We start from the raw sequence: 22,300 nt of genomic DNA on the forward strand, positions 1-22,300 counted from the left end.
CTGTAAGCTATCCCAGAAGTTTTCAGGTGACTCGCAGCTTTCCCCAACTTATATCTTTAAAAATAAGTCCGTAAAACACACCAGTACTGTGATCATCTCCTTTAAACATAATTTTTACTCCTCCAGAGGAATCTCCACATTCCTTTTTAAGAGTAAGCTCAGCTGGTGTGATTAAAATATAATTTGATTTCCTAAAATGGATATATGTGCAGCACATCCAGAGAACATCCAGAAGTTGCATAAAGCACATCTAGTGGTTGTTCCAATCTTAAGAAACTTTACAAAAGGGGGAAATCCCTTATGTAGGAGAGGCTATGCTACTGAGTTGATTGTACCCATAGTCATTGAACCTTGTTGAAAAATCACCAATTTAATTAGCAAATTTCCCAGGAGTAACAGTAACTGGTCTGAAGCTTTTTAAAATACATTTAAGTGGGGGAGGGTGTAGCTCAGTGGTAGAATGGGTACTTAGTATGCATGAAGTCCTGGGCTCAATCCCCAGTACCTCCATTAAAATATAAATAAATAAACCTAATTACCCTTCCCCCTAAATATAATAAAGTTTTTTAAAAGGTTTTTAAAAAAAAATGTAAAAATACATTTATGCAGTGATGGAGTTGAGATGTCAGCTCAGATTTATTGAAGTAAATACAGACCTCACTATTGACAACAGAATTAATAGAAGCAGTCTTTATAAGAAAAATTACATTGTTACATGTCTGTTAAGAAATTTAAAACATGTAAGGCCTTTGAAAGTGCAGATGGATTAATCCTATTCTTTTGGAACCAGTTCAATATCTAGTTTATCTGTAGAGCAGTGGCTAATCTTGCTCTGTTTTGATGGTATTAAAAAAACTATTCAATAAGGCAGAGTTTTTACTGTCCTTTGAGACCAACTTGAGTATGAGGGGTGGAAATTGAGTGAATGGTAGGTGTTTGTATTTTTGTATTTAGTCAAGTTGGCCATCAGATTCAGTATCAACTGTGCTTTTTAAAATGTTAGACTTAACCATGGTTTTTAATGTTAGGATAGCTCACCTGGCACTTTTGACTATCTCTCCATTTGTGATACTGACTGGAAAGTATTGGACTACTGGAATTGGCAAGGGAATCATTTTAGTGGCTAAGATTCCTTTGGCTTTCTGCTAAATTATTTCTTCCTTTGCCTATATGGCAGACACAGGTATCTTCAAGAACAGGTTCCCCTTGCTCTTGGAACCTTGGCAGTGTGGAGAGATCACTTCCTGTTATATGCTCCCCAGTTAAGTGCCAATTGGGGGTCTTCTTGCCAGTTAATTCTGACTAAATATGTATTTTGAGATAGTTATATTGAGATCAGATCAAAAGCCACCTCTGATAACCTTCTATTACTGTAATAGCAGTGACAGAATTAAGGGTGACTCAGTTGATTTTATTTGTAGCAGTTAGAAAATAATAATGGAATTTACTTGAAGCCATATTTATTATATAAAGCAGCAGTAGTAATAAAGTAGCCTTGTAATTGTGGAAATCTCATTATCTCACATTAATTTGGTGCCAGATGGAGATAGCTTTTTGGCATCTTGAGTCATTTCACAAGACTTATTTTGCAGGTATGGAGATAGCACCTTTCCCCATGTACATCTCTATCTCAATTAACATTCTCTGTAGGAGCATACCTACTACTACTACTGTTGCTGCTTGGTCTCCATTCTTAGCCTAAAGTAGAGGATCTCAGTTTCTTGCTGTTGAATTACTAAGGAACCAAAACACAAAGTCATTATTCTTTAAACAAACAGTTTAAGCTCTACAAAATACTTTGAACAACCATTTGCTAAGCATTCACAAGTCTGTAGAGATACTATCTCCATTTTATCAATAAAAAACTTAGGTAAAATAACTTGCTAATGGCCACATAGCAAGTGTACTGGGATTCCAAGTAGAAATGACCCGAATTGTTAATTATCCCTGGTAGTTAAAAGGGCTATAGCCAGATGTGCTTATGATTTGACAGAGTCACAAAGTTTGATATCATCTTATGTTCTTTACAGTCAGTCCTATGACTGCACAGTGACATTTTATCCCAAGTTAATGCTGCCAAGTATGGTTAAAAAGAATACGTCAAAACACAGATTAATAAGGTTCTGTAAAGAATGTAATGATACAAAGTGATTGATTTGACACTTAATAAAAAGTTTTCTTATTTTGATAAATCCAGTGCTTTAGGCATTGTTCACTCTGTTATTCTTTCTCTTAACAGTCTTTTTTTTTTTTTTTTATGCATACTCCATTTTGGGTGTATAAAGTGACTATTACTAAAGGTGTTTCAGAGTCAGGCAAGAGGCCTTAGTTATTCTTTTCCTACCATTAAGGGTGAATCTTGCCCATCCACCAAACACAGGGGCTCCAACTCCCTGGAAAGGAGATTAAAGTGTGTTGAATGTTGCAGCTGAGCCCCATGTATGCTTATTTATAAATCAGCATTGGAAGTAATTGCATGCATCAGTAATAATTTGGATTGAGTTTATTTTGATGCTTTGTTGTCTAATAAACTGAAGGGTGAAATTCCCTCCTTAAATATATTGATCAACTAACAGAATTGTTCGTATTTACCTGCTTGGTGTCTTATGTGGTTTATTTTATGTATGCTTTAACTATAGAGATTTTCTTTTTGTTTCTAACTCATATATGTCATACATTGATATCTTCATTTGTAAATTTGTTTTTAAATGTTATTTGAAATACTCCTAGATCATTTTCTAAGAACAAAACAAAAACATGGCTTTTTAAGCCTAAATTATTATTTTAGTAATTTTTTATAAATAAGTATAAAAACGTTTTCTTCATTAATAGAATAATTACCTTAATCTTCTTTTTTTATCCTTTGACTGTCCATTTTACCTCTTCAAGCCTTGAAAATGTGATGGTGAACTAACAGATTGCTGTTGAGAGCAGTGTCCTTCCTGGTAACACCCCCAGTAAGACTGCATCATGATGATTATCTTAACTGATATCACAACTAGCCTAAAGATGTGGCTTATTTGGAAATGACTCTATTCATAGAAACCTACTAACCTGAAATGTTTTTACCACTTTATTTCTTAAATATAGGTGGAAAAAACCCACATCGAGGTCACAGTACCCACCTCAAATGGTGACCAAACACAGGTTTGTGTCAATAGGCCACTTGTTCCTTTTCCCCTCCCTCTTCAATTTTTTCTTCTCCCCTACTCCCCACTTCTTAAAAAAAATTACAAAATGAAGGTTCAGAAAAACTTCAATGAGCCAATATTTTATCATTTTTCTTTCTTTTTTTTATTAATGGCAAAACAGAAGCTTGCAGAAAAAACTGAAGATCTGATAAGAATGAGGAAGGTTAGCCATTTTTCACTTTCACAAAAGTGCATTACCATCACCCATGCTGATTTAACAGTGCATTAAAAAGACAGTGATCCATTCTTCTCATTGATTTCTTTTACTCAGAAATTACTTACAAACAGCAGATGCATATACATATACGTATGTATATGCATATATGTAAAAACATACGTATGCCAAAGAAATTATAATCCTATACCACATATTGAAAAATTTTGTTAGAATAAACTTTACATTAGGGAAATATTTTTTAAACACAAATAATTAGTGAAGGCCAAATCTATCCTTTATATTTAAACTTTGTAAGAAATATTTAACAATGGCACCATATGCTTGGAATCAGACAGTATTTTATGTGTATTTATTATGGAAACCATCATAGCAGCAACTCCAAATATTGCTAATAATTGTAGGTTTGGCCATTTTGTGCCTTATTCTTCCCAACCATAGAGTGGGATGAATTAGTTCTTACTGAATAGCATGTTGACTGATTGGGTATAAAGTGCCCTTAGATCTTTCTTATGAAAGATATTAGAGATGTACTTACTACAGTATTACTAAGTATGAAATAATACCCAAAAAGCTAAATAATGCTTTAAAGCATTTCTCTACTCTGTGGAACATGGAATTTCAAAGCTTCTTAAAGTCACGCATTTTAAGGTAACCCACAAACAGCTCAGTTTCAAAAATGAACATAAAACAGCTTGTTATGTAAGAAGCCAATGAAGCCAGGAGCACTGTCTATTTAAATAACATCATCACATTCTTCCATCATTCATGATCAGAGTCATCCATTTTCTAGTGGTGATCATGTCCTCTGTGTGTCCTTGTGGTTCTGTGACCATTTTATGTTGGCATATGCTGCGCTGTGGACATTTAATTTAAAAAAATTTTTTTTTGGTTTGCCAATTTGCAGTTTTTTCCCGCAAGAACAACATTTTAATTTTTTATGCTTTTCTGTTTTTCCCTCTTTCATTTTCACAGAAAAAGAGAGAGAGACTAGATGGTGAAAACATTTATATCAGACATAGCAATTTAATGTTGGAGGTTTGTATGAACTTGAAGCTAATTTCAGTTGGTTGCCTGTAACCTTCTGCATTCTTTGCTGATCCCCCGTCTTTCTGTGCTGCATTTGGTTTTGCACGCCATTGCATGAGAGAATTTTAGGTTTCAAATGCTTTTGCATGTTGGTAATCATGAATATATGCAACCATCTCACCTTTTGGCTCTTTGATTTCCATTTCTCATACTTATCTAAAAAATATATGATTGGGACTACCTCTGCATTCAATGGTTCCATTGTTTTACCCACTTTTAGAAAGTACTACATCACTGTTTAAAAGTTCCTTGAATTTTCCAAGAGTATAGACTTCTGTATGTTTCAAGCATCAAATTTGTACAGTTTTTTCATGTTCTGAACCTAGAGAGTGTGGGAAAGTAGGAGAAATGATCACAATTCAAAATGGACTTAAAATTTGGGGGATACTAGAAAATGACAGAAGAACGATTGGGGGAAAAGTAAGATACAGGAAAGAAAGAAGGGAGGCTAGCATTTAATGAGTAGTTACTATGTTATAATATAGTTTAATTATAAAACAGGCCTATGTGTGTGGGATTTTTATGTTAAAGGTGAGAAAATTGAGGCTTAATTAGGTAATTTCCCTGTGGTTATAGAGCTAGCTGGTAAATTGGTAAAGCTGAGGTTTGAGTTAGGGTCCATCTAACTCTATTAAACTACACTTTTCTTCCATTCAGAAATAGAAACTACTATTTGCTATAGGAATTACAAGGTCATTTTCCCGTTATACTCAGCATTGGTCAGATTTTCACCAGACCTATATTAGTATACTTTATCTAGTTCTGGGCTCCACACTGGATAAGGAACTATAAAACTTAGAAGATCAGAGGAACTCAATGAGGAGAAAATTAAGGAAACTGGAATTATTCTGTGAAAAAATAGGCCATGTTAGTTTATGCCTCAGAAAAACTTACCTGGAAGCTGATGACCTAATTATCTTACAACTCCTCTCAAGGCAGAACCAAAAGAAATGGGTATAAATTCTGACATCAGGGACTTAAATATATAGGAAGATGATAAACATGGTTCTTGCCTTCAGGAAGTGTACAAGGTGGGGAAGTGGGAAGGAGAGAAATAATGAGGAAATAAATACTGATAAAATGATTACAAGTTATTAGGAAAGATGGACAGGGAAGCTGTCTCTGAAGAGGTAACATTTTAGCTGAGACCTGAAAGATGAACTTATATTAAATGTGTTAAATATTGTTAAAACTGGAAGCTTGAAGAAACTTTTTTAGATAGCTCTCTAATGGCCTCCAATAATTACTTAACCTCCTCTTATTCTTTATCAATACATGTATTTTGAATGCCTGCTACATGTAAGGTACTTTGATAAAAATAATGAAAATTATGGCCAGCTTTCATTAATCATGTACCGTGTGGTGGGTACAATACCAAGTGCTTTATATATGTTTACCTCATGTAACGTGAAGTTTTCTTAGGCTGGACCCTAGGATATTTCAAACTTAGTAACTAGATCTCTGCTTTCGCCCATAGCTGAAACTAGATCTGAATGGTTTCTCTTCTGAGATTAGGAAGAATGACAGATGTCATTTGATCTCCTTGTGCTCAGCAGTGTAACACCTCCCAGTTCCAAACGTGTCAGCTTCTTGACTAGTCCATCTTTAGTGCTTCCTCTTAACTGGAACCTGCAGTACCAATCATATATTTGTCCTTTGCTCCATGAGGTGTGTTATGGCTTCTGAGACTCACAAAGTCCCTGTGTGTGATGTTTTTCCCAGCATTTCATTGACAGCCATGAGAGGGGATTTCTAAATAAGTGTGTGTTTGAAAATTAAAACTACTAACTACCTTTTGAGAATATTTTATATTTAATGAAGTGTTTGTTTTGATTGCTGCTAAAATTATAAGATGATAGGCATCAGAAAGTGTCTAACCTGAAACCAGCCGAAGTAATTTGGCTAACCATCATTCTTTAGTATTGTTTTTTTCCCGCCTTAAAGAAGTTCTCTCGAGTTATCTGTCACTCTAGCAGATTTTTTTTTAAAGCATTCCATCCTCCCCCTACTCCTACCCCACCTCCACTAATGCTTTGTTCTGGCACAAATAAGGTCAAGTTCATTTTTAGATCTACCGCCTCCTCCTCCATCTCCCAAAGAGAACGTCATAGCAAGCATCTATGACAAATTCTATTTGGAACAGGTCCCTTTGATATCTTAATTTTACTCTGTGCCCCCACAGGTTTCCAACAGCCAGCTAAGAGGAATGGAGAAAGCTCGCTCAGAAACTACTGATTATATTGAAACATTTATTTTCTCAGGTTCCAAGCCAATCAAAAGCTAGGCAAGAAGAATAACAAATCACCAGTCTCTCATAGTAAGGGCTAACCCAGAGAGTTATGGTTTTATCATAGCATCTCTTGATATTTGTGTTTTGCTGCATTCACACCTTTAACCCTCCCAAATATCTTTAGTTCTTCTCGGCCCAAGCAGATTTGATTTCGTCAGGAGCTAGGTCACAGGGCCTTACATGCCTGGTGGGTCTCAGTTGTTCAACCTACTACTGAGTCTGTGACCGAGCTTGTTCATATTTTTCTTTAGCTAGTAAACATGCTTTCTTTGCTTCCAGCTAGAACAAAAGTGCAAACTGTTGTTTCCCCATGTTCTGAAGCCCATATTCATGAGTTATACTCACATTTCATCCCAGCAAGCAAGAGGTACTCTAATGGGGGAGCTACAGGATTGCTCTTTTGGGATTAGTTTTCTCTTTGATCTCAAAGCAAATATACATGGTTTGCAAAAATAAAAAGAACAGACTGTAAATGAATTTTCTGAATGAATATCTCCAGAATCAAAATTATGTCATGTGCCTCACTGATTCTTTTTCATAAACTATTTTCTCTTTGGCATTGCTTTTGACAAAAATTTACTTAATTGAAGCCTATATTGCCCCAGGAAAAACTTTTTAAACACATTATTTAAATAAGTTCCAGTTGTTGTCATTGGTTTTTTTCCCCCAAAATGAGGCCATTTCCCACGGAGCCAAAAAAAAAAAAAAAAGAAAAAGAAAAACTAATCCCAAAATTCCCATAGCATATTAGGAGATATATTTAGTATTATGCTTTTCTTGGATACAGAGCTGCCTTGATATATAATAAACACAGAATTTTTAGCAGTCATCAAGTGACAGGCTCCCACATATTTTGATTTCAAGCATAGATCTTTTGAGATTTTTGGAAGAAACATGTTGCACAAAGAACATTTGAGTTTTTGTCTTCAAGTTGTATTTCCCGGATTATTTCTGGCCATATCTCCCTTTGGAAAGTTGTTATATGCCTCCTGTTACATAAACTTGAATGTTATTTCTCATATTATTTCTAGCTTTATTAACCTAGTTTTTATCATTTCTCCCTGGAATATCCCCTGTGAGAGCTTACCCCTAGTTGTCAGATCTGCTGAAACAGTTGAGTTATTTTAAGCTGTCAAGGAGACATATAAGGTATTTGATGAATTCTTATTAAGTCATGCCCCATCTATTGATGGTTACTGGAAGAAAGTCCCTATTTTGAACTGTACTAAGGGTTGAAGTTAAGCTGGAAAACATAAGGCTTTTATACTGTGAATAGTATTGATAAAAAAAAAAAAAGCCATTCTGTTACATACCCATGAGCAGTATTATACCCCTGAGATAGTAACAACCTTCTCCGGAGACTTGAGCCAGGAATTTCAGTAATAAATTCTTATATCAAGAAAGGGCTATTCCTATTTACCAGAAACCAACAACAGCAACCTAGCAATAGGAAAGAAGAACTAACTCCAGGTAGAGATAGAGGGATACTGTACAGTTGCAACTCACCAAGGCAGGGCAACCAGTGGTGGGATCGGAATCTTTCACCATGTCCTTCATTTAACAATTACTCCTTACCTGTTGCTGTCTGCATCCTGCCTGAGCTGAGCCTAAATCAGTTCCTAGCACGCTGAGGCTAATTGAGTTGTGGGATTACCTGCTTGGGATGAGGAGTTGTAGATCTAGTGTTGTGGCCTAGTAGGAAGAAGAGTCATAAAATTAAGGAGTGAGCTCCTTATGGATTATATAACTGCTGAGAGGTATGGAGTTATGATGCTTCACTGCTTCCAAGAAAAGCACCTTGTTTAAAAAAAAAAAGCAAGCAAATGTACCATTTTGTATATTTATAATTTGAATGCAAACTATGGATTAATAACATCTATCCTGGATATGGTGTATTTTCTGCCAACGCACATAGTCTGTGATGGGCTTCCCTTGGTGTGTGTGTTTTTTTTTTTCCCTGAGTGCTGATTGTTTTGCATCTTTGTCCTTTCAACTATAGGATTTAGACAAAAGTCAAGAAGAGATCAAAAAACATCATGCCAGCATCAGTGAGCTGAAAAAGAACTTCATGGAATCTGTACCAGAACCACGGCCTAGCGAATGGGATAAACGCTTATCTACTCACTCTCCCTTTCGAACACTTAACATCAATGGGCAAATCCCTACAGGAGAAGGAGTGAGTACTTTGTCCATGTGACCAGTTGTGAGAATGAGTGAAATAAGTGTTTTTGTATATTGATATTTTTTATCTGAAAGTTTAGAGCTGAAGTTTAGCTTTGGTTCATTCCAGCTTTAAAGCATTGATAATCAAAACTTGTTGTTTAAGTCATGTGGACTACGCAAGCCAATTATGGGAGCCATTAAGAACTACCAGGAGATGATTAGCTCTGAGAACTGTCTCTGCAGCAGCATACTTCTGGCTAGTGTATGTTTACGAATTGACCATAAGCCAGTGGAACTTTATGTTCAAACTGTGCCTTCGGGAACCAGAGAGTTTACTAAATTTAGTAATGTCAAAATTGGAAAGGGATAAGCATTTTTTAAAAACTTTGTTTGAACATTTGCACAACTTAGAAATGTCTGGAATGGTTGACCACGATTATATAATAAACCAAGGAGGCCCCTAGGCCAGAGAACGCAGAATACTAAGTATTAATGAGTATATTTCAGTTTTAGAGGAACTATTGATGATTTATTTTGTCTTTATGAGTAACATCAAACTTTTAATACACTGTTTTATAAGACAGTCACAATTAGAAGAACCCAGAGATACCTTTTAAGGGCTGCTCTTTTTCTATTATTATTGTCATTACCTGTTTTGGAAATCCTGTACCTGAGTAAATGAATCTGTGTAATGAAAATATCTTAAAAGTTACCTTGAGCATGTATTAAAAAATTCTTTACTTATTCTTTAGCTCATACAGGTTAAGAATGTATATAAATAATCATAGTGACTCAATGAGTGATTGTAATGATTTTCAAATTACATGCTTGTTTTCCCCTCAAAACAATAGCAATTGTAGTTAAGAAATGTAAAGGGATGTCTTAATAATTTAAAAGTATTTGGTTTTTGTGTTCAGAATTCATGGTAAACTATCCAACTTATTATTTAGTTTCTGGAACTGGAGAAGATAATAAAAATTGGTTCACAAAGGATACATTTTATATTTTTCAAAATGCGATTAAAATTGGCTAACAGTTCTCCAGATGAAGTTGAACCAGCTTCACCAAAAAGGCTGGAGAATTCCTGAATGATGATGGGCAGCTAAAGAGAGTTACCAGGGATGATAGGGTGCAGTGTTTCTATTCACTGTCCTCTCAGCCTCCACTCCCTGGTATAAATGGACATTAGTTCTGTATTCCAGATCTAGAGGATGTACCTTGAACTGAGACAGTGACTGCTTTCTGTAAGTCTGTGACTCCATGAGAAAGCACTTGTTGCTGCCTCTCCTGGTTAACCCTATCTGCAAACCATAACTGCATATTTTCTAGAAGTTTCCTGTTTGATTCCAGGCAAGTAATTAAAGATGCTCAACTACTTTGAAGAAGTAACTTGGTACCCTCTTGGATGAAGTTTGGCAAATCTGAACCAGTCTCCATTTCCAGAAAATATCTTATGTCTTAATCAAAACCATTCAGAAACCATCTCAGGGCTGGTTTTGGGAGGGAATGGCTGTTTCATTCTGTGGACTTTTAAAGAAATGACTTTTATAAATTAAATTAGATCAGTGGGGAGTACTTTAGCTCTAGGGTTATAATATTACCCCTCTAAATGAATAATGCAGTAAAAAAGAACTGTATTGTGATAATGATTTATATAGGATAATTCCACTTTCTGGCATATCTTACTTTTTCTTTAATAATTAGGACAATATTTCTGTTCGCTGGGGATACCTCTTCCACCTTTGACAGTATTGTTGTTGCATTGCAAGGCAACTGAATTTTATATAATTTGTGTGTGACCAGGTGAAGAAAACCTCTATCCTCCCCTCGGAAAGAAAGGTTGGTGGGCCAGAGGTAAAGCTGCTGTTATGACTTGTGCTTCTCAATCAGATTTTGCTCTTGTCATGGCACTAAGCAGATAATCCCCCCAGAACTGAACAGCAGCTGCTCAGTGATTTTTTTTTTCTTTTGGCTATACTAGTAAATTCACACCCACTGCCTTTTGACCTAACACATAACATTTTCACTGCTGCACCTTTTGCAGCTTTCAATTTGCTTATTTCGGCGCATGGCTGGTTGAAAAGCTGCATGAAGATGTAAATACGTATTCGGAGAGAAAACGAATTTAATTGTACCCTATTCTTTTTATGTTGTCTTTCTTCTTCCCTTTATTTCTTTTGAAAATCATTATAATTTTGCATCCTTTATTTTCCTTTTTTCCTTTTTTTGCTGACCAGTCCCCCAGCTACTTTCTCCCTGATACATATCACTTAGGGGTGTGCAAAGAACCAGTATTGAACTTCCAAACAGATCAGAGAAGGCTGGCTCAACTGAGAGTACTGAGAGCCAAGTTTTTCCTTTCGTAGAGAACATGTGTCTTGACTGGATGGCAGAGTGCAGAAATTGCTGGGGGAGAAAATCTTCTCAATTGGACAATTGAAAAAAATAATTTTCCTTAAAAGTATCAAAAGCATTTGCTTAATATGATGTATACACCTTCATGATGGCCATTATTATTTTAAATCATGATTCAGAGAGAGAGGGGGTGGGAATTTATAATTGAGTTTTATGGGGTTTAGGTTTCTGGGTTTTGTTTTGGTTTTTTTTTTTTTTTTTTCTTTTTCTGGTAGACCTTGGAGGCTCATATAACTTTTATACTTTTGTTCTTCTTTTGCAATCTTTACAATGTATAGGATTGAGATTTTTATTCCCTTGAGCATAAGCTAATTGCCATACTGAATGAACTGTTGCAGTTTTTAAAGTCTATATGAAGAGATATGAGGATAACATTTTATATTCTGCCATTCTATTTGTAATAAAAGTAACTTCTGATGGTAAGAAGAATGCTTCGTTATTGGCTTTGCCCAATTGACCTAAGAAAAATTGGCAGCACCAAAGCAATGAAAAATGACTGAAAATTTGTGTGAATATCCTTAAAGGAGGAATAAATACTATAACTAACGAAGTCCAGTGATTCCTTGAACTTTCAGGACTTCTAATCTTCATTCAAAAAATTACCTATTGAGTACCCTACTGTGTTATAGAAACTTTGCCAGAATAATTGCCAGGGTAGAGTAAAATAAAAGCTTTCTAAGAGATCTTCCCAAATCCTTTGCACATCCCCAAGTATCATTTTTGAGCATTTTCCATCTGTCATTTTGTTCATCTTTCTCTGTCTTTCTTGATCTTCTACCATGAAAGCAGACACAGGAACGTGCTCTGTTAGTGCAGGATGAAGAAAAAATTAACAGGCAAGAGAGATCTACTGAAAGAGCCTTGCCCCAGCAAGAAAATGAAGAAATTCTTCCCAAGGTTTCTATTCCAATCCCTGAGGATCACAAGTCTCTCAAAAAGTGCCGCCTCTACTTTAGTACTTTTTCATCTCCTCGTATTCCTTTCGTGATGTCTTTTCTCGTGGTTCTTGCATTGGCTGTCTGGTGGTTGGTCTTTCTGTGATCGGAAAACAGGGTGCTCATCTGAAATGTCAAGACTAAAACCACTGAACTTTGTCATTAGCTTCTACTGTGTTATCTCATGTGTGATGCCCTCTGATCTTGATAGTTCGCTGTCCTAGGGCAGCTCTTGTGATCATTTTTCTGTCAATAAAATGTTACTCTTTGTAGAATATGTATCATGGGGTACAAAGGAGTAGCAATGGATTGCCCAAGCCAGCTTTCTTCACCGAAGTTTAACAAATTTAGGGAGATCTGATTTAAGCATATGGCAGGTTGGTACTTTCCCCAAAAGCTTTAACTCTTTTATCCTGCATGTTCTTATTGCCTACTGTTGCTATGTACTCCTCTCCAATGTTTCACACAAAGCAGGATATTCTGTAGAAACATTTGATGGAATATTTTCCTAATTGTCTATAGTTATTTCTGTGGCATGGGCTCTGTAGTTTAAGAAAAAATTTCAACTTGCTCACCTTTAAAAAGCCTTAAAATGATACATTTTAATCTATGAATCCATAACCACTCCTTTTCTTGAGATATCAAATCAGTATATACAAAGGCCTTTTTCAGAAAAGGGCTTTTGACTTCTGTGGCCTTCTTATGTGTATTTCTGAGATGTACAGGGACAAACAACTCTATTCTGCCTGGTGTATAAAAGAGATCTGCAAAGGTTAAATGCAGTTTTCACAAGTATAATGTGGATGGTTTAAGGAAAATGGTGCTGGTGCCCTTTAGCCTCCAGCCAGGGCTGAATTTTCCAGACTATTCTGCCCATCTTTAAAAGTCCTGGAATAACAAATTTCTTCAAGATCTGTACATAAGCATATCCTTCTCTGAATGAAAATACTGTGTTACTTCTTTATGAATTAAGTAATTATATTGCTAGAAGCAATATTTATCCATTATGATAAGCTTAAAATATATATCGATATATTTTGTTTTTCTGATGGACTTCAGACCTGTTCATTCTTACATGTGTGTTGGAATCAATTGTTTTTAATGGATGGCCTTGTGAGCTAAAGTTCTGTCATGACAAGTTTGTGTCTTCTGTTTGCATGTTGATTTTTAAGGCTTTCCTGAAGTAAATATGAGTGTGCTCTCACTTCACAATACAACTTGGGTACCTAACCTGTTTTTTTCCCCTCAATATTAATGAAATCTTGCATGTAGCTTGCTTTTTATGGCACTTGAATGTACCAATATGGATGATTTGGTTAATGTCTCAAATATTTGTTTTGAAATCTAAGTTCATAGAAGGATAATCAAACTGAGATTATTGCACTTTGTTTTACTTCTCAACACTTCCCTTGATGAAACTTCTAAACATGACTTTGTTTTTAAGATGGTGACTTCTTAGAGCAAAAAAAGAGAACAGTAAAGCCAAGACTCTTTTGTCCTTCCACACCCACCACTATTGTTCTATTCTCCCTGGAGACATGTAGAAATAATTCTTTGGTATTCCCTGAAAACTGCTGCTCTGTTATTAAAGGCTTTCCAAAAAGGTGAGAAAGGATCAAGGAGCAGGTTAAATTTAAAATCTGATATGAGTATATATCTTACATGTCACAGGCTATATCTGTTTATAAGAAATATTTTGTAATTAAGCGTATTTATTATTTTACTCATAATAAGAATAGAGAGACCTCAGATCAACCTGAAATATTGCAAAGCTATTCTTTAACACAGAAAGTGATCATCAAAAAGTACTCCCCTTCATCTGTGAAATAGGGATATAAGAGCTTTCTTTATGGAATTAAAAAAAAAAAAACTATAACATTGGTTAGATTCTTTAAAATTTTTTTTCAAGAAACTAAAAAGGAAATAATCTTAGGATTCTACTGCTACTTTTATAACTGTTTCAGATTATATTTCCAGTTTTCATTCTTGTACATAGCTTTTAAAGTAATTATTATTGTAAACTTAACCTTGAATTTCCTTTCCCTTTGTATTGGAGTTATTTCAAGTCCATTAAAAGTCTAATGTAAGCCAACAATATTTTTCTGTTTTCTGAAGTGCAGCAGGAGCCGTCAGAGATCCTTACTGATCCTTTATTTGTTAATAGGGTAAAAATGGTTGAGAGGACTAAACTGCCAGTGCAGGCTCAAAAAGATATGCCCATCACAGTTATCGGAGGAAAAATACTGGACATTACAGCTTTGTATTACCTAAAATTAATGCTGCCAGTATGTATAAACATAAAGCTGTGAATAGTCTTGGTTTCTCTCTCACATTTTATTCCATTCTCGATACCAGAGACAGATCCAAATAACTGTGCTGGTTTTACCCTGGTTCATCTTCTTAACATCAGGTTGATAAGTGAAAAACAGTTTGGACTAAAGTTATCAATACAGACCCGTAAAAAGTCTTGGGTTTTTGCCTTGGCTTTGCTATTAATCATTTCTAGGGTGACTCTGAGAAGTTCACTTAATTGCTTGGTGCCCAGATTTCCACCTAGTAATGCAGAGACTAATCTACCTCATGAGAATGAATCTGTAACCTGTTCCAGGAACCAGAAGCTCTAGTTGTCATTTAATTCTTGGTGTTTTAGGGACTGGAAAGTAAAAAACAAACACACATTAACTTCTTGGAATTTTTTGTATAAAAGTAAGCAGTTAAACAGCTGTGTTTATTTCTGTCTACTCCATATTGATATTTGACCAAATGCTTAAAACTACTAAGGTTTAAAGTGTCTTTCCAAATTCCTCATACTCTTAAGCAATTCATCTTACCCATATGGTATACTTAGAGGGGATCTTACTTGAAAGTAAATCCAGCACCTGTACTTTGGACCTACCTTTTAGCCATTTTCTTAATCCTGACACTTGGGTTATGAAGGGGATTCAGTTTGCATGGGTCAGTTCTACTGCTTGTTTAGATCTTTGGTAAAAGTTTTGAAGGGAGAAGATACTGACTTTGTTGACTACGATTAAACGGGAGTATCTGTGGACTAGATTTCCAGTTGTCATCTTAGATCCTAGTACATTTCTTTCTGTTAAATATTGTAAATTTTACTCTGACATCTCTGTGAATTTAAGCCAATTCACTTTCTCCTACATTCCTAGGTCATTACTGTATTGTTTGCTATAAAAACGTATATTAGACTCCCTAGGCTTTAGCAGTTTGGTTATTTTTTTAAGGCATTACCAATCAAAATTTATATTTAGGCTTTACCCAATGGTCATGTATTTACAAAAGAAAGACAAAAAAATTCAAAAATAATATGAGACACTTTCTCGTTTTTTTCTTACCAAGGGTATTGAGCGTAGTAAAGATACATAGAACTTTTCTACAGTTTCCTTCCCTTCTGTCCTTCTTCATAGACTTTATAAAATCCTAAACGTCTTTATAGCATTCTCTATCACATTGAGAAAAACTATTATGTTGTTTCTGTTATACATAGAAATTTCACTTTTTTTCGTTGCATTCAAACTACCCATGTTGTTTGTAATTTTGGTAGTGGAAATGGAGACAACTCCGTATTCTTATTCTCTGTTATGCATGGCGTGTGGGGTAACTCCATCTGCCTCCTCTACACTGTAGGGAAGTTTCAGTAAATCTCTTTATTTCTGCTGCTGTCTCCTTTTTGCTGCATCAGAACATGATGTAAAAAAGAAACACATTGGTGTGGACCTCAGTAATGAGCACCTGAAATGGTTAAGAAGGGGTGGTTGTTAAAGTGAGGAAGCCACGTAAAGTTAGGCTGGAAGAGGAAGAGGGGTAGCTGTGGTCAACAGTTACAAATTCACAGAGTATTTCATTTTGTAAATGAAATTCCTGTCCTACTAGAACTTGAGAGACAAAAAGAAGAGAAAGTACAGTATATTACTTCTACCAATCAGAAATAAAGGCTAAGAGCTAGATAACTTTAATAATAGCCTAACTAAATGTATAGATGACAGATTGTTGAGGAAACATATGTTTTAGGAATGCTCTTCTAATCTTTTGTGATTGATATCCTAGAGGGCAGCCCTTCCCTTTATCATATAGTCAGAACCCTGTCTGGGGTAAATAACAGAATAAATCTAACATTTCAAAGATTAAAGAAGGTAAGAAGGCATATAGAGTCCCAACTATCTTTTCAGGCCCCCGAAAGTCAATAAAGGATGCAGTTTAATCTCTCATTTTCTCCTCTATTATCTTTTTAAAGAAGAGTCTCCACACGTACAGGATCCTATCTGAACAAAACAAAGAGAATAAGAATTAAACAAAAAACATGGTTACTGCTAGCCATTCACTTGTTCATTGCCCACTAGGACAAGGTATTGCAAGTGGGATGCAAAGAGGCAGCATTAGCAGAATTTTAGGATTGGATAGGCCCCTAATCCAGCTCCTCTCCCCTCCAGTGCTTGACTCTTCTATACAATATCATTTAGAGATTCAGAGACCAAGTGGTCTCCCAGGCTGTGATTAAATATCTCCCAAGATACAGCACATTATGTCTTTGGACATCCCAGATTTTTGGATATAAATCATTCAGGTATTAAGTCAAAGTCTGTTTCCCAATAGCTTTCACTTCTTTCACCTCCTAAATGGAGTCATTCTGAAGAATTTTCTGTCTTCCACCTTATAAGCTCTTCACATAGTTAAAAGTAACTCTCACATTGGAATTAGTCATAGTTCTTGGCCTCAGATCACTTACCATCTGATATCCAGATCTGTCCCAGCCTTCCTCCTAGCATGTTATCCTCCTGCTTTCTTCCCTTCTTTTTCTAGCTTTCCTTGTTTTATCAGCTCTTTTTCCTTCTGACTCCTTTCCCCAATGGTTGCTTCCCTGTGGTTTATTCAGTTTTACATCCCTACCCATTGATTTGCCCTCTCTAAAAGAACATTTTGAAATTTCTGGAAATCACAGCTTCTTCACAGATAACACAGGCACTTGAGGGGTAGGGGGATTACATAGAAGAGTAGGAGGGTGAGATAGTTATGTAGCTTTGGAAACTTCTTGTAGCGCAGAATCTGCTGACAAGATTGTATCGCTGTTACGTCTTAAAGAAGCTTACCACCAGAGCCAGTATCCTAAGTTTGCTTGCCTTCTTTGACAGCCTTTCTAACCTTTACATCCCTTAGTACCCCATGTGGTTTGATTTATACCACTGTGATTGATACAATTATGGAAACACTTTCTGTTTAATGTTCTGATTATGACTTAGATCTCCACTAGAAAAAGTGATATTAAATTTTTTAGATGTTAATCCATCTCTTCTAGTTTTGCCAGTCTCAAAACTGTGAGATTCTCAGAGGTGCAGGGCCTTGTTTTAGCTATCTTTGCCAAAAATACCTTTGTATCTCAGATATATAACAAATAATTAAAATTTGTTAAATTGAATTAAATGATTAGTCACATGGTAAAGGATAAACTCTAACTTTTCACTTTCAGTCTCTTGTGTTAGGACACAAATTTGTGCCTAATTAATCACCACAAGCCCATTCAACACATGCAGACAGCCCAGAAAGCCCACATATGGCCCAGAAGCCACTGTCTCTGTTATTAGTCCTGTAGTGTGGTCCCTGGTTTATTCAAAGAATCTACGTATACCTCTGTGATAGGTGTCAGTCTCTCTTGGTTCTGTCTTATAATTTGGTCCAGTTAAAAACTTACCCACTTACCACAAGTCATAATCAGCTATTTTCACTATAGAACATATTATTGAGACTGGGGTGCTTATCTGTATGTGTAAATTCATCTTGGAGTGTGATATCATAAAGGAAATCTGTTATTTAACAATTTATGTTTATCTAAAATACATTGCAGAGAGCAGTTTGATACATTTGTCTTGTTTTACATGATACAAAAACAACAAAGGTATCACACTCTTGTGATATCAAGAGTTTTGTATGTAAGATAGACCAGGGTAGGCAAACTTTTTCTGTAAATAAATATTTTAGGCTTTGCTGGCCTTATAGTCTCTGTCATAACTACTCAGCTTTGCCACTGTAGAGTGAAAGCAGCATCGACAATAAACAAGTGAACACGAACGTGTTCCAATCAGGCTTTATTTGTGGACACCGAAATCTGAATTTCATGTAATCTGTATGTGTCAGTAAATATTTTCATATTGTTTTTCAACCATTTAAAAATGAAAGCCATTCTTAGCTCCAACCCATACAAAAGCAAGGAGAGGGCTGGCTTTGGCTGCTAGCTGTAGTCTGCTGACCCCTGACATAGGTCTAGAGAAACAGAGAACTGATTAGATACATTTTCTGCCTTTGTACTGTTTCAAGAGCTGTAGTCACAGTCTTAGCATTTTCATTCAGTGGCGAAGTATTTTTGGTCTTGTTTATGATTAGAAATGGAAAACAAAAGACAAGGCACTCGTTCCTATTTATCCAGCAGCCAGGGTACACCTGAATAAAATGTCTTTATCACCACAGCATCCCTGCCTCTGTCAGTTTTCTGAATTGTTTTGTGTTAACTGTGCTCTTCTTCAGTGACAAATCCAGCTGACGCCTTTGTTCTGTTTGGTTTTTAAGGGTCTGCCTCCGTTTTCCTCTAAGGAATAAAGAAACAATTCCCAAATTCACCTTCTCTTCAGCCGAGTTTTAGAGATCTCTAACGAGCATGGTAAAGAAAGTGAAATGGTTTTCACTCTGGACTTCTGGTGCACCATAGTGTTTCGAGCAGTTGTATAAATTCAAGGTTGGGTATCTAAAGGAAATATTTTAGAAAGTTTCCTTTTTCAAAATAAAGGGATTTCTCTGAGAGGAATTCCCTAATTCAGAGCCTATTTGGGCAATATTTTACCAATAAGTCAGAATAAAATAAAATTATATCCTTTCAGAGGTTGTGTTCTGAAAGATTTCTTGATCTGTAATTAGCTTTGGGAGGTGCCTTCTAATAAATCCCTAAACCTGTGTTCCTTTCAGTTCCCTGGTCTAGGATCCTTTAGCTCTGATACTCAGTTAAATAAATTGTTTACCTATTAGCAGTTCAGCAAGATATTTAAGCCTCAAGAAATCTACTAAGAAATTCTCTTTTTGGAACTTTTTCTTAGATATTTTTCTCATGTTATTTGCACCATTAATATGTACATTTGTCAAGAATAAATCGTATTGCAAATCTAATTCTGGTTGATACTAGTCATTAAGGAAAGGAGTCAGTAATGCTGCACAGACCCACTACCAAAAACAGGAGGGAAGGAAAGAACCTCTGCTTCCGTGGGTCAGCAAGAAATACTGTCAGCCAGTCTTTCTAGAAAAATGCTCTTGTTTTTCCATATTTTCACTCTTCTCTGTGGCCCAGTAATTGTCTTTTGCTCAGTCCTAAAACAGAGCTAACCTATTGACGTGTATTCAGTTCCAAGAATATTAATGTTTTAAATCGGCCTGGAACTATTTGACTTATTTATACCAAGTTTTAAAAATAACTTTTTTCTAACCAGCTTAATCAGGTACTACAACACATGTGATTGTCACATCTGTTAGAAGCATTTTTAATATACTGAATTAGTCCTTTTTTTTTTTTTTTTTTGGAAGAAGCACTCTACAAATTAATAGCTATTAACTATCCAGTCTTGCCACTCTGATCATATTGAAGAGTGAAGAATGGAGTGGGTGTGGATATGTGGGTGTGAGGAGAGCTTGCTTCTGTGATGTGGAATTAACAGAAGCTGAACTGCTCTGTCTCTTACTTCACCTTGAGTAAACCTTGTCTTGTGTCTTCCTCTCACAGTTCTAGATTCTGTTGTATTAGCCAGGTGATTACTTGAAACCAACACTCCACATTTTGAAGTAGTCTATTTACTAGCTCCAAGTATGTGCCTTGTGACCATGTCTGAGTAATATAAGATTTTGAGGTATTTCTCCAGAGCTCCGTTCCTTTTGGGAATTTGTAGAAAATGTTCACATGGAAAGCCATTTTCATTGTTATAGGATTTTTCAGGAGGAGAAGACATAGCTAATTAGTATCTAATCATATTTTTCTGTTGTATTTAGTTTTGTGGAATCAAGATGCTATTTTCTAGATATCAAATTAGGATATAATTTTTTCTTAAGTGCTTATAATGGCTTTAATCATTTTTGGAATTGGGACTTCTGAGAAATCCTGCCAAGTATATTTAATTGTGTTCCATACTAAATGATCAGTTTTCATATTGGTTATAGCCCCTTCCTCTCCATCTTTTTCTCTCCACCTCAACCCTTCTTAGTATAATGAAATAAAATTGACCGACCAAAAGCTTCTGGTCTCCTAGACATGTTTAGTATAACCTTTAATATTTGCTCAATCATTTTGACTTCTATAGCTCTATTCAGGTTTGAGAACACACATTTGATCTGTGGAGTCCGTGCTGGTGAGTGCAGTGTTAAAGCAAGATTTTCTGTTACTGAATGGTTAAAATTTTGTATCAGGCACTGATTTTGCAGCTGTTTGCTTTTACCTTCACCTATTCTGGGGATAATCTAATAACAGCACCGTTTAGGAAATTATAAAAACTATGTTTGAAGGATGATTGTCATTGGCAAATTTCATTTACTAGCATTCATGAAAGGCTGCATTATGGAGTGATTTTCCTACAATAAGCAATTTTACCAACTATAACTTAATAAAGGCCAGCATCTTCCTAAGTAAGCTCCTTTATCCGGATGTAATCTTTATATGTCAGGGAATAGCACCGGACCATGAAAATGACTCAAGTCTTGTGGAGAAGCTAGTGAGCACTACAAGGATGTATTTCTAGCAAGGGACCAATAGCATGCCAACTTTATTAAAAAAAAAAAAAAAAAGCAGGGGAGGATATAGCCAAGAGAGAAAATTTAGAATGAAGAGAGAAGTATTGCATAATTAAGAATGGCACACTAGAGAGGAAAGATAGAATTTTTAAATCATCTTTTGCTAGCACGTGGTTACTCTGTTGTTAGTTTATCCCCATTTTGAATGTTTGTGATTCTAATGTCCTTTTCTAAACTGCCAGTTGGCCTGAGTTTTTCCACAGAAAGTGTATCAAAACCATTATTTATGAGGCTTTTGGGGGTGGAGGGGCCAGGGGATGTTTTTCTTTTTGATAATTTTTGTTCTTTCTTCATTCGTTTCCTTTTTTGGCTGAAGAATGGGCTACTGCTGCTTGACCTGTCATCTTTATGTGCTGTTTACACATGGCTTTTACAAAAGAAGCCATTACCACATCTGATTTATCTCTTATTGCAAGTGCCCCTTTTAAAAGCATTTGTTTTAACTTAACAAATTAAAGAAAAATCACCACATTAGTGTTATTATATAACCAAGGGAAATATTATTTATTTTTCATAATAGAAATAAGATTACAAATATTGATAATATAGTAAATGTATAAAGACATATGTTTTGTTTTTTAGAGCTTTTTCCCAAGGCATTTAAGGACATTCTTTGCTGAGACATAAACTTGCCATGTTTTGTTAAAGAGAAATACATAGAAATGAAGCACTCGCAATTAACTGATCTTATCAGGATTGGAGTCTACAATTTTAGTTTGCATGTTGCAGACCATTTGGGGGTATTATTTAAATACATCGTTGATAATTTAAGTGACTGTGATATTTATTGTTTACTTTAGTTAAGAACCAGGAGCTGGATTCTTCTGCTGGGTATCTTCCTTCTGTGCTTAGCAAGATAACCTCGATTCCTGCTGGTTCTGTGGGCATTTGCAGTGCAAAGCATTTCTTACTGGGTTTGCAAAGCAAGGGTAATGTGCTCTGTGGGTGTATGTGTGTCTGTGCATACCCCTCTCCCTCAATCCCACTGCCACCTCCTGCTCACTCCCTTTTTCTTATCAAAACTAATTTTTAAAAATTATTTAAACTTATTAAAAAGCCTAATGAATCCCCTTTTTCTGACGTAGACAAACACTGGTAAAAGTTATTAACTTTCTCTGGGATATTTGCATTTCAACAGGCCACAAACTCATTGCAAAGATGATGTTGACATTACAGAGTTGATCATATCATTAAGCAGTATTTCCAAGGCCAG

At 35.6% G+C, this 22,300-nt stretch overlaps 1 protein-coding gene across 32 annotated transcripts in view; it reads left to right on the forward strand.

Moving 5' to 3' along the window:
* The window catches only part of EPB41 (erythrocyte membrane protein band 4.1), a 169,265-nt gene that overhangs the window by 123,484 nt on the left and 23,481 nt on the right, over positions 1–22,300 (forward strand). For 6 of the 32 annotated variants that reach the window (XM_032495675.1, XM_032495670.1, XM_032495669.1 and 3 more), the window contains 5 exons: positions 3,091–3,147; positions 3,313–3,354; positions 4,342–4,404; positions 8,745–8,921; positions 10,712–10,762. In XM_032495675.1, coding sequence (XP_032351566.1) covers positions 3,091–3,147; positions 3,313–3,354; positions 4,342–4,404; positions 8,745–8,921; positions 10,712–10,762 — 390 coding nt within the window. Of the gene's footprint in view, positions 1–3,090; positions 3,148–3,312; positions 3,355–4,341; positions 4,405–8,744; positions 8,922–10,711; positions 10,763–11,145; positions 11,525–12,109; positions 14,130–14,384; positions 14,387–18,831; positions 19,003–20,600; positions 21,097–22,300 lie in introns of those variants that run through there. The other 26 variants (XM_032495664.1, XM_032495677.1, XM_032495667.1 and 23 more) reach the window with 24 other exon arrangements.

Source organism: Camelus ferus, chromosome 13 (genome assembly GCF_009834535.1).
Source record: "Camelus ferus isolate YT-003-E chromosome 13, BCGSAC_Cfer_1.0, whole genome shotgun sequence".
Classification (NCBI taxonomy): domain Eukaryota; kingdom Metazoa; phylum Chordata; class Mammalia; order Artiodactyla; family Camelidae; genus Camelus; species Camelus ferus.